Source organism: Diadema setosum, chromosome 7 (assembly GCF_964275005.1).
Source record: "Diadema setosum chromosome 7, eeDiaSeto1, whole genome shotgun sequence".
In the NCBI taxonomy this organism is placed as follows: domain Eukaryota; kingdom Metazoa; phylum Echinodermata; class Echinoidea; order Diadematoida; family Diadematidae; genus Diadema; species Diadema setosum.
This window is the reverse complement of record NC_092691.1, coordinates 3,966,807-3,979,259: the sequence shown is the minus strand read 5'-3', so window position 1 is coordinate 3,979,259 and position 12,453 is coordinate 3,966,807. Positions and strand designations below refer to the sequence as shown.

Below are 12,453 nucleotides of genomic sequence, written 5' to 3'. Positions count from 1 at the left end.
CACTTCAATTCATTTGCATAGAATTACAACAGCCGTAAGTAATTCCGATTACTTTACACCATAGTTTCATGTTGCACATATCCTTTACACAGAGACCCATTTGATTTTTTTTCTTCCCCCCAAAAAAAATCAAAAACAAAAACAAAACAAAACAAAACAAAATTTTTGTCGTAATCTATCATCTTACCCTGGAACTGGTCCGAAAAGATTTCTAACAATAGTTTAGATGTAGATCAATTGAATGATATATTTTGTACGTTCGTTTTGCTTATCAACATGCATGCAGATGCATGGCTGATTTAGGTTTCTGAGAGAGAGCGTGTGTGTGTGTCTGTGTGTGTTGAGAGATTCATTTACATGCGAAATAATCATATTGTCAAAAAATATAAAAACATTTAGGTTTTATTTCCGCCCCACCTGTTACCACTGTCATCCAGTTCCAATTTGTTGTTTGTTTGACCTGGATCAACTCGCTTTTGTTCGTCGTCAAAAGCCAACTGTATAACCAGTTGCCAACACGCAAGTATCCAGAACAAGTGTCGAGCACTCTGCCTTGTAGTTCATATGCAACCAGTCTAAGTATGTGTAATCGATCATCACAGCGAGAGATAGTATAGCTCCACAGATGCACTAACTTCATCTTTGAAATTTCATGAAACTTTGTCAGTAGTTAAGATCAGGATGGCTTGCGTGACACTGAACCTATCCCATGGCCATAATCAAATAGCCCAACTTCTAATGCAGCTCTTTCACTAACCGCCTTAAACGGACTTGTTAGCATGACTGTTCACTTAAATGTAGAATAGAGTCGCTTGCTTTCAAGGGGATGAAATGCGAATATATATGTGAATTGAGTTAATGCAGAAATATCCACAGAGCACATCAGTGAAGTTTGAGGAAGTTTGATAAGGTTTGAGGACTAGACCAAATCGTGATGTCACAGTATGCCTGCGATATGAGGAAAATGTATATAAAATTTCACAAAATTCTACTTTTTAATGAAAAGTACACTACATTCCTTCCTCTTGCTAGTGACATGCACTAAATGTAATGTCATTCCTAATGCCTTCTAAAAGAGGTAAGTCATTTTTTTTTCTCATTACACTAAAAATGACAATACATAATGTAAAATTCTCTTGACATTTTCTTTATATTGTTTTCCTACTGTGACAACACGAATTGAAATCTTCTTATCCAGCGATGGTATTACCGAGACTATTAATTTCTTGACTTTTGAACAGATCGTACAATTGTCCTTTACCTTTTAATGAAATATTCTGCACTCACTCAACCCACATAGTAAAATAACTAATTTTGGCTTCATCCTCCTTTCATGTCACATTGCATTTCCGTCATGTCGAGTCACACAGTTTTTATATTAAAGGGCCATATTATTGCAGATTATCAATAAGAGAGCAATTTTAGTAAGTGTTCCGCAGACAAATCACAGCAATAAATGAGTTGAATTCATGTTATAGGTGCGTAAATCCTTAGACTGAGCATTATACCCAAGCTATCCCTCTCTGTTCATTTGGATGCCCAAAAAGGATAAGAATGATGGCAAAACCCTTATAGAAGAAGCAGTCAAGAATAAAGTTAAAAACCATTACTAATCGAGTTCTTATAGTTGCTACAGTATTACTTCCAAATTGGTCAGAGTTGTAAATCAAGTGCCTAATCCATGTAATCCGTATCTATTACCAGCTATGTTTGTTACTTTGTTTATTTCCTTCCTTTTTTTTTTTCTTTTTCTTTCTGGAGCAAAATGATGATAGATTTTCAAGGATACATTAGCTCATAGAGGAAGTTGTTTTGAATACGGCTGTTCTTTTCTGACAGGTGATAAGCGCAATACCGAGAAAAGGCATACACGTAGTTTGACTCTTCCGTATATCATTTGATATACCCTACTACACCCAGGCATAATGATAAGTGTTTAAAAACGACCTCGATGGTCATGTGACCGAAGATCTCTTGCGAAGTTTTCGTCATTTCCTTTCTTAACAAATTGATTGCCAATCAGTGATCACAAACATGAGTTTGCAGGAACATCTTGGCATGTTTTGTCAAGAATATAGGTAAGAACATGATATCTTACATAACATATCTTTATTAGAGTGATAGAAAAATTGTGAACTTGAAGAGAATAACGGTTCGCTATTAACGGTCACAATCATATTACCTTTGAAGTCATTCAAAAATGCCAATAGGATACCATGTACGTTCATCCATTGGCATTAAAGCGGTGCACCGTTGCGCTGACCTCACTCGCTTTAAGTTTTACTGTGATATTGATAATGATTACATTAAGAATCAAGAGAATATAATGGTCTCATTTCCCGTGGGGAACCTCTTCACTGTTACCACTTCAGGGGATCCTGCCATTCTTATTACCTTAGTATTGCCAGGCATCCATTTACAGACCAAGGATTTGGGTGGACGTGTCAGACAGGATTCGAACTCTCGATCTCTTCTCTGTCGCTGCACCTTCTGCTCTTCATCGAGTCAACGTTTTCGTTTGAGTAAACATTCTTTGAAGCTACTGGAAGAAGTCGTTTTCTCTCTCCTTGACTCCCAAGATGATTAGCAAGTTTTGGTTGCTACCCTCAGGTTCGACTTCAGCCTCTTTTACCCATTTCCTCTCACCTTCCATCCCATCCTTTGCATAAGAAGAGAGATTGAAATCTGTCTAATTGTACGGTCAACCCATTTCCTGAAATCACATGGGTGGCTAAGGAGAGGGCACTTTAATGTCTTAGTTTTTCTATACTTCATTCATCTTTTCTTGCCACCCTTTTACTTTCGAAGTTCTTCCTCTTTTCACGGATATGTAAGACAGAGAGCAAATACACATTGTTTGCTTAACGTTCATTAGCATGCTTGTTACTATTTGAGGTACTGTCCACTAGTCAACCAATGGTGATAACGTCTCCGCACCCATCACCCCCACCCCGCTGCATACGCCAAAGGCTTGCGTTTGCGTCTGCACGCGACTAAAAGACAAAGATGCACATTTTATATTCTACCACACATTATGACAGCAATTTCGTGACACGCTAATTATTTGGATACTTTTTGATGGCTGTTCACTGTGGGGCTAACAGGAAACCTGCTGTTCGAACTGAAAGGAATTGACATATTGTGTATCGATTGTTCATAAAACGGTGCCCATATGGATTGCGTAACTTACACTTAAAATGTCAAACTCATCAAGTTCTGATACTGCCTCATCGGAAATGGCATGAAAAGGGGGTCAGTTTTATAAGTTTGTGAACTCATCTCCTATTAGAGCTAGTCATTTAGAAGTTGTGACGTCATGCAACCGACACGAGAGACTGACTTATTCATGATAACGTCGTGTCAAGCCGTTGACCTTTGAGGTTACATCGAGTTATCACCAATTACGACACTATGAAGTGATAGGCTGAAGATTCTGAATGCTATCAAGTAATGCTCCTTTCCTTCATACTACAGAACCGAGATATTCCCTTTTCTTGGATTTTTAATTTCATTAAGATGCTCTTCAAAACAAGGCGGGCTCACCTTCTCAAACACATGTAGGGGCACCTCCTTTTAAAGTGGGGCGCCTCCTGTTAAAGTGGTGCGTCTTCTGGCGGAAAATTGGCGTACCCGCATTTAGAACAGAGATTTGCCAGTTGCGGCGTAACACAGGTTTACAACGCGTGTCATGCAGAAAGTAATGACAAAAAATCAATGCTCCACCCCCTGACTGTGACTATATTAGGATTCGGCGGGGAAAACACCGCCTCTATAAGAGTCAAACCCAGCGAAAACAGGCATTAGATTGCATCGATCCAGCTGCTCGGAGGAGCGAAAAAAGTTCGTTGGTTTCTTTTCTTAACGTCTAATTGGCTGGCTGACATGTTTTCCTCCTTTCCCCCAGGCCTGATTACGCTATTATTGATTAATATGAAATCTTCTTCGGAGCATTGCGTCGCTGTACTCGCACAGTTGTATTTTTCCTTCTTTCCGTATAGAACTGCTTTCGCCCTTTTCGTGCACTCTCATGCTTTTTATTCATAGGTTTTCAGTCAAGATAAGTTGTGTGTGTAGTGTTGCTATAATGTATGAACTAAGACAATGTTAAGAGGTGATACGTAGACTTTCATACACGCATTCGAGGTTTTTAAGATTTCTTTTGCTATTACAATCTAGTTTTATTAAAATAGATCGGACAGGACTGGTGTGGCCTTTTCTGTTGCCTTTTTTCATCTAGTCATTTTGCCTTCATTTGGGCAACGAAAAACAAAAATGTGTTGATGCAATTATCAGAGCAATATATCTAAAGTGGTAATCCACAACGTATTCTAATTGAATGTAACAGGGTAAAATTAGACAAACAAGATTGTAAAGTTTAATAAAAATTGTCATAAGTCATAACCACGGCACACATTAATTGAGGTGATGGCGTCATTAACTCACAAATTCACTATCATCGTGTATAAAACTATGTCTGCATTTATAAAAACATGTTTTTGGTCGATCACATTGCAATACCACCCCCTCCCCCTCATAAAAAGGAGGAAAACACTCGCTCTTATGTTATTCAAAAACATGGTAAAATTGTGTGGACGATGTTATTTTCTTGTGTTATTTCATGTGAAAAAGACTTAGCGACGATTTATGTGTCTGTCAGTGAGATATTACTAATAAACTGGGAAACCGTGACCGTAACCGCCATGCGTAGTGCTTGCTGATCTACTATACGTGAAACTTTCGAATTTCATAATTAAACTGTTTTAGGTGCTACGTTGACCTCGTTTCGCGGACATGGCGTAGAATTGGACTTATTGGACCTGCAGAAATCAAGGTCCCCAAGCGGTGTGACGTCATGCTATAAAGTTCATATCACTTCCGGGCGTCGTGAATCGGGGGAACAGGTATTAACACAGGGGCCGTATGTTGGAGGCTAGCTGGGCCAAAGGGGGAAGAGGAGGCAGGGTTTGACTCAACGCTCTTGGTGGCGTCAAGGAGCATACCCCATCCCCCTTTCCCCGACCCAGAAGAAATTCCTCGATAACTCATGGTTTCGAATGGCGTCGTAAGGTGTCGAGGTTTTTCATTTTTTGAGTGTCTTTATTGTTATCTTACTAGAATCCGTTTGTACTATGCTTAAGTTGTATGTGGGCGGTAGGGCATGTCCTCACTCTCCATTGCTGGATAAAACTGGATCATGGTTCTTAACATCTGATATCATGACGAAATAAGAAAGAAAAAGTGATACGTCATCACTGGGCCCCTTCATGTTGTGAATGACGCTTGTCTGTTGGGGCAGATTGACAATTGAGTTTTACATGTCTATTCCTCCATGATCTAATTATCACAAGGCTAAAACCATTTCACATCGTGTGACTCAAGTGCACACTTCTCTTAGCTTACCTTTCATACAGTGGGTTGTTATTTTAACACTTACTAGCCTGGGTGCAGGGACTGCATGACGTGCATTAGACGTCAGAAAATCTGGATTGACTTTCCAATCATGTGCATAAGGGGAATGAAACGTATAACGTAAGTCTAACGTAAGATCAATTCATATACACTTTGAATTGCTGCGTGGGAGGAAAGCAAGTTTACAGTCTGAAAGTTAGGCTAGTGTATTCTATATCGAGCTTCTTACCTAAAAATGCACCAGAACAATTTTTTTTTTGATCGCACTAGAAGCGCCCATCAAAAGTTATCTGAGAGGAAAATTAGGAAGTATAAAGGACAAATTAAAAAAAAAAAACAACAACAATCCACTAACTCCTTCCACCCTAAACAAAAAAGAAGAAAAACAAAACAAAAAACAAGTAAAAAACCCCAAAACAAGTAAAAAACCCAACTTTACTTGTCACATATATGCCGTATTCTACTTCCCTTTGTTTCCAAAAGGGCGGGGGGGGGGGGGGGACTTTTCGGCATTCTACGAAAGTGACATCACACCCACGTGATCAAGGCACCTTGTTAGTACTATACTCATCGGATGACGTGTTAAATGACATTCTCTGACATTCACACTGTCGCGACTTTTTAAAAGCTTGTCCTCTTCTCTCTCGCAGATCAATCTGACGAGTTTGGTTCTCTGATCGTCTCTCACATGATTCTTCTCCAGGTATGCTTTCCTCAAAATATCGAGGGTTCTCAGTCAGCGATTGGGAGCTATCATCCAAGTTTGCTGAACATGTCGGAAACGCAAACAATCATTATTGTTATCAGTGACTTTAAGTGACGAAAGCGGGCATGTTATAACTCAATGAATACCGTGTTCGTTCTAATTTGCTTGTTTGTGTGTGTGTGTTTTTTTTTTTTTAGCGTTGATACATATAATGTAGACATGTTTTATGAATCCTCGATTTCCAGTAAACATTTCAACATCATTGGGGTGAAGACCTTTGACAGTGTCTTGAATTATGTAATGGCAGAAATGCATCAAATTCTTGTCTTCCAGTATCATCGTTCGTCATTAAAATCTATCTTTGAAGTTCCATCTTCTACCGTTTTCACACGCTAATTTTAGCACTCATCTTATTTGATTCACCCTGCCATGCAGTGTGAAACGCATGTTATACCAAACGTGATGATGATGCGCACAATGAGGATATTCGCGTAACGCTCACGCAAAATTTGAAGAAGCAAAGTCTCTTTTCTTTTCTTAGAAAACAAATAATCCATTCACTATCTTGATGTCATATACTCTGAACACGAGTGAGTGTGTGTGGGTCTGTCTGTGTGTGTGTGTCTGTGTGTGTGCGTGCGGTTGTGTGCATATGTGTTTGTGTATAGATTTATTTTACAATATGAATCTCTATTTGTTAACTATCATTAATATCATTCGCACATCGTTTATCTTTCACACATTCTACTAGTAGTATGTGCCTATTCCTGATTCACTCTGTCAATGTTTGTGTTATGTTTTGTTGGAAGAAAAATGAGAATGAAAATAAATTAATTGAACTGAATTGAATTGAACAAACCACCTCATGCAGGACACATGGCTTTAAATTAGTATCTCCATCAAAAGGGCCTTACCGCCGCCGTAGTGACTGCAAGAGACTCGAACCACGGACTTCACAACTGATAATGTGCGGTCATATCCACTGGGCCACATCGGCTCCCGCAAGTTAAAAGTTCCAATCGTGTTTGAGTGTTCTCGTATTCTCGCCAAGCCAGGCATGATACCAACTTGGCAGATTTCTAATCTAGGCAGACCTAGCAAGACAGGAGCTTGACGTGTGGCGAATACATCAGTTCTCTCGTGCTATTATCATGCAAGATAAGCCTACGTTACGTACAGGGAGACGAATATCATCAAATGAAATCTAATCGACTGATCTCGCAATGACAGAGATTAGAATCAGATAGAATTAGATGAGATGTCAAAAACTTTGGATTCGTTAGAAAGCAGGAAATTTGGCGATTAAAGCAAGGCCGCGTGACAACCAATCCCGTGACGAGATATTGCTCACGTTGCGAGTTACTAATGAATTAATTACGAGGCCTGAAATATTAACACGGAATCATCACTTGGGAATGCACAAATGAAATGAACTATTTCGTAGTTTCTATTTCATCTTCGCTTAACATGCTCAGATAGGCAACGAAAAAATCAGTATTTGCCTTATTCTTTAAATGGGATGTTCAGAAGATTCGTTGAGAAGTTTCTTGACGGCGCTGCACAGGCAGCGCCGTATTGGCGGGCATCCTCGGTAATATATGTGCTTGATTTTTGTTACTCCGTGTTTTTGTGTGAGCATGTGTGTTTCTTATTCTTGAGACAAGTAAACGAATCATCCATCTATACATTCATGATCTTCTGCTGACAGTGTGTCCATTCAATTGACGAATTTATGTTTTGTATCGTCGGACTAAATGAAACATAGACTCTACCTTCCTCGTCGAAGACTCAGAAGGATGAGAAAAAAAAAAAGCTTATCTTACTATCATTATCATTCCTACAATCTTATCTCTTATCAGAATTAAATGTTTTAAGGTCGACGGAACTCGATAGGTTTTTCAGATTTGGTTGTCGAACACGATCAGCATTTCATGGTATCGTTTGACCTTAGTTTCCAACCTCGATTAAACACAAACTCATGGACGTGTTTCCGGTCTTACAGGAGAGATTCCACCAAAAACCAAACTAGGACACGATCTCCTCTCCCCTTTTCCTTTCTTCCCTCTCTCTCTCACGTTCTACGCCCTACCCCTCCCCTCCGCCCCTCACTCTCTGTGTCGACATGCGTTCGCGCGGGAAGCATATTATCTGGTACTAGAGTTTGTATCAAATTATCCGAAATTCTTTACCTTTATCACAGCAACATGTAAAAAAAAAAATGCCTCTTGATAAAATGTACTGGACCTGGAAAGGGGCATTCCATCGACTTTCTAGGTATGTCTTTTTAAATGCCAACGGCGTCTAAGCGGCATTTTGAGCAAGAACTACTGAACTATATATCTCGTCTACCGAAAATGTAATGTGCAATTGAATCGATGCAATTTTCAGTGCGACTGATAAACATCGCTTAACATTGTAAGAAAGAGACAAATCATTTTCCCGTATCTTTTGACCAATTAAAAGATACCATGACATCCGAGAACTTATCGAGTTTCGTCGACCTTAAAACAGTTTTACTGATAAATACTCTGATAATGACGATGTTATTATCACTTACTCGGAAGAAAGGATTACGAATCTGGTTGGGGTAGTGTAAGAACATCCCACACACACACACATACCACACACACACACACACACACATACGATTGGACTTCATGTCATGAACTAGGGAAGTTCAATCATTTCTGAGGCCATTATCCTTGTCAAGTTTTTTTTTAAAAATAATTATATTGTGATGATTGTCTCTTGTATTTTTGTTATATTCAGAGTTGCTTAATTTGTCTTCTGAACGGCAGGTACATGAGATCCTATATGTTTGCATATATAAAATGCATAAAATAACCACTGCTCATTTTCATTTTGCATTTGAATGGAATAATGCTGGATATTTGAATTAATAATTTATCTGTTTCAACTGTTAGATTAAAATAATATTGTACCTCCTTAGTTCGTCCAATTGACTTTTATTACATTTATGTATGAAAAAAAAAAAGATCAGAAATAAAATCCATCCATCCATCCATCCGTCAAGCAATCAATCAATCAATCAATCAATCAATCAATCAATCAATCAATCAATCAAACCAGGGAGGTGAGCCTGTATGTGAACTCATGGTATATCGCACGTTACGAAATTCTTCCATCCACAACTTTACCACCCTACAACCATAAACACACAACCACACACACACACATACACACACACATACTTAAAAGACTCCGCCGTATGTAGGACAACACTGTACATAAAGAATCCGATGGTTCAAGCATATTATCAAGACGGTGCTATAGTGCTTCACCATATAATAATACACTGAGAATGTAGACATACCAACCCGGCCCATATACCTTAATCTGGTCGTAACGTACATCTGAAGGTTGACTACTTCATGTCAATAGTTTTAGTTATACTGCAGATAAGTTATGACAACATTCATAACAGAAGAGGTAATAACTTAAGATAGAAATAGGATAGAAAGAATGCACCAAAAAGAATGTCATACAGACGGACGACTGTAGCCATGGAAACTGAGATCACACATAGGAATCAGGAGTTCACTACAGGAGTACAGTATATCGGTGGTGCAGTGATTATCAAAGTTGAAAACAAAAAACAAAAAACGAGTAATCCAGTCAGACATGAGCCAGATTATTTCACGCATGAAACACAAACCAATAGATAAAAAAGACATAGGGATGCACACTCGTGAGCCGGAAAGCTGAAAGAGACGATCGAGTGAAAAACTCAAGATGGGTATATCAGTCCCACTTACTTATTCTCCTGCAAACTCCCTGTGGCGTCGTGTTCGCGTGACCTTGATCCGAATCTGGGACGCACTCCGTACCCTGGTCGCACCGTCCAAGATAATTCCACTTGCCGCCGCATCGCTCCCCTTCAATCTTGGCACATCTCGGGCAACAGTTGCACACTCCCAAGGTGACTCCACCCTTGCAGGTGAGCTTGGAGGCCTTCCGGGGACTGCAGTGCAGCCGTTCGCAGGGCGGACAATTCAGGCGGGTGAGGTCCTCGGTGCCACGCCTAACTATCCTGTGTAGATCCTCGAGGTCCTGTAAGAGCTCCTCCTCCGTCAACTCTAGTTTCTCCAGCTCGGTGGTGCCGCTGCCTCCTCCATCTCCACCTTGCCCACCGCTACTGTGCCTTGAGTCACCTAGAGTGATGGCGATAGATCCGAAAATGGACAGAACAAGAACGGGGAATAAACTTTGGATTCCTGATGGATACATGGTGAAGGCCCGAAACGATCTCTCGGAATAAGCTCCACCCGAGTGAGAAAGTCTAACAACCCCACCCGATGGCGGTGTCGAATGTCAGGACGTGCTACCACAGTGGCTCCCTTGGACTCCGGGCGGGTTTCATTCACACAGCGCTCCTCACAATATTGGCGTAGGGAAGTGATGAGTAACGTTTTTCAACGCCTTTGTTTAACGACGTCCAGAAGTCAGACAAACTTCAAATAAGTCGAGTCAATATTTGAGTTCGAAAGTGACACGCCGTGTCCGCGTCTTTATTCAGCCCCCTCTGGTGTGCTGACCCACCGGATGAAGAGAGAACGGCCTGATTGACAAGCAAAGGAGTTTTGTTTTGATCTTCTTCTTCTTTTTCCTTTAAAGTGCCCCCTTTTTTCAGATCCCGTGTTGATGGGAGGATGAGGAGGGAAGAGAATGAAGAGATGAACGCATCGCGATTACGAACTCCAGAAAGAACTCCAGCACGTTCTATGTGTAACGGCGAGGAGCGGTATAAATGAATAACGCGAAGTTCAACAGGTGAGAAGTGCCAACATTCCAGAGCAAATTTGATTATTGCACTCCTCAATGGAAGTTTCTGCGGTGCTTCACTGCGTGCCCCTCTTGGTAAATGCTAATGACCTGGATCCGGATAGGCAGAACTTCTTTTTTTTTTTGACAACTGCAGGCGTTGCGATTGGCCTCGTCAAGCTCGCATTTGTCCTGCTAATCTGAAGGTGTCGACAATTTATATGCAACTAACCTTCCTGTCACATAAAAGGTGTAGTTGAATGTAACGCATCTTTCGGAAATAAGATGATTAGATAAAGGATATGAAATAATGTTGTAAGGCGCGCGCTTAGGTGTCTGGACACCATAATGCCCCTCTTCTCAGCGACAGCTGGCAGTACCCAATGTGCCACGGGTAATTTGTCACGTATTTACCCATGTCAACATTGCTACTGTGGTGGCACGCTGCCTTGCTCGTACGCAGCCAGTATTCGTCACCCATATACGCTCAGCAACATAGTTCCTGGATCCCCCTTTGGTGCAAGTGGAGCAGCCTAGCTCCTTGTCTCACGCTTTCAACCAATCGTGTCTCGTTTAGCGGAACCATCAGTCAACATCAAAGCGTGTCATTCGTCACACTTCCAGCAATCGCGTGAATCAGTGTCTCGTGTGGCCACGCCCTCTTGACAACCTTTCACCAACAGTCGGCTTGGCAATCACGATGATTGTGTTCTGCCTCCCCCTCCCTCCCCACTCCAACGTCTCGTGTCTCTCCGTAATCTCAAAGCGTTTATAACAGCTATACTTTCATAATAATTATGCTTTCCGTGTACAAAAGTTCCATGACAATGGTTTTCTTTATCAAGAGAAAATGAGCAGGCCACTAACAGAGATCACGAGACAATTCACCAATAGACATAAAGTATTAAACCTTCAAGAGGAGAGTTGCATAGTAGAACTTCAATTCACAGCTGAATCAGAAACATAATAATTCATTATGAACTAAAAAAAAACAGAAATGAAAATGTGATTCTTCTGACATTGCATAAATGTATGGGCTTTCTCAGGGAACATAATATGCAGGTGTGTAAAATATTATCAAATCAAATCAAAACTTACCAAATCTAATGTTAGTTGTCTGTCTGACGTCAGATGCACATCGGAGACTCCAATATCCTGTTCGCGTCCTTCCAAGGCACGGAAGACATGAAAGATCACAAACTATATATACATAACATTGGAAATACCATTGACAACAACCCTTGTCGTGTTAAACAAACCAGTAAGCATGAAAAAATTTATCTTGATTGAAATACAAGACACACATTAAGTATCCTTACCCAACGACTATTAGACGGACAGACAGGCCGACAGGCAGAAAGAGGAAGAGAGAGGGAGAGAATGAGAGTGAATGAGAGATTGATGTGGAGAAATAAAAAAGAAGAAGAAAGTTTAAACACCTTGAAGCATAAAGTTTGAAACTAAGTTTGACCTAGACATAAGCTTTTAGCATAGATATCTAAATCACAATTCATCCACCGTGTCCAAGTAGACTTTGATAAATACAGTTAAATCAG

The 12,453-nt window shown here is 40.3% G+C and overlaps 1 protein-coding gene across 1 annotated transcript in view; it reads right to left on the bottom strand.

The window, feature by feature from the left end:
• Window positions 1–10,363, bottom strand: part of LOC140230470 (uncharacterized) — a 70,751-nt gene extending 60,388 nt beyond the window's left edge. Inside the window, exon 1 of the mRNA XM_072310625.1 lies at window positions 9,892–10,363. Within this exon, the coding sequence (XP_072166726.1) occupies window positions 9,892–10,363 (472 nt within the window). The remainder of the gene's footprint in view (window positions 1–9,891) is intronic.
• Between the last annotated feature and the right edge of the window lie 2,090 nt (window positions 10,364–12,453).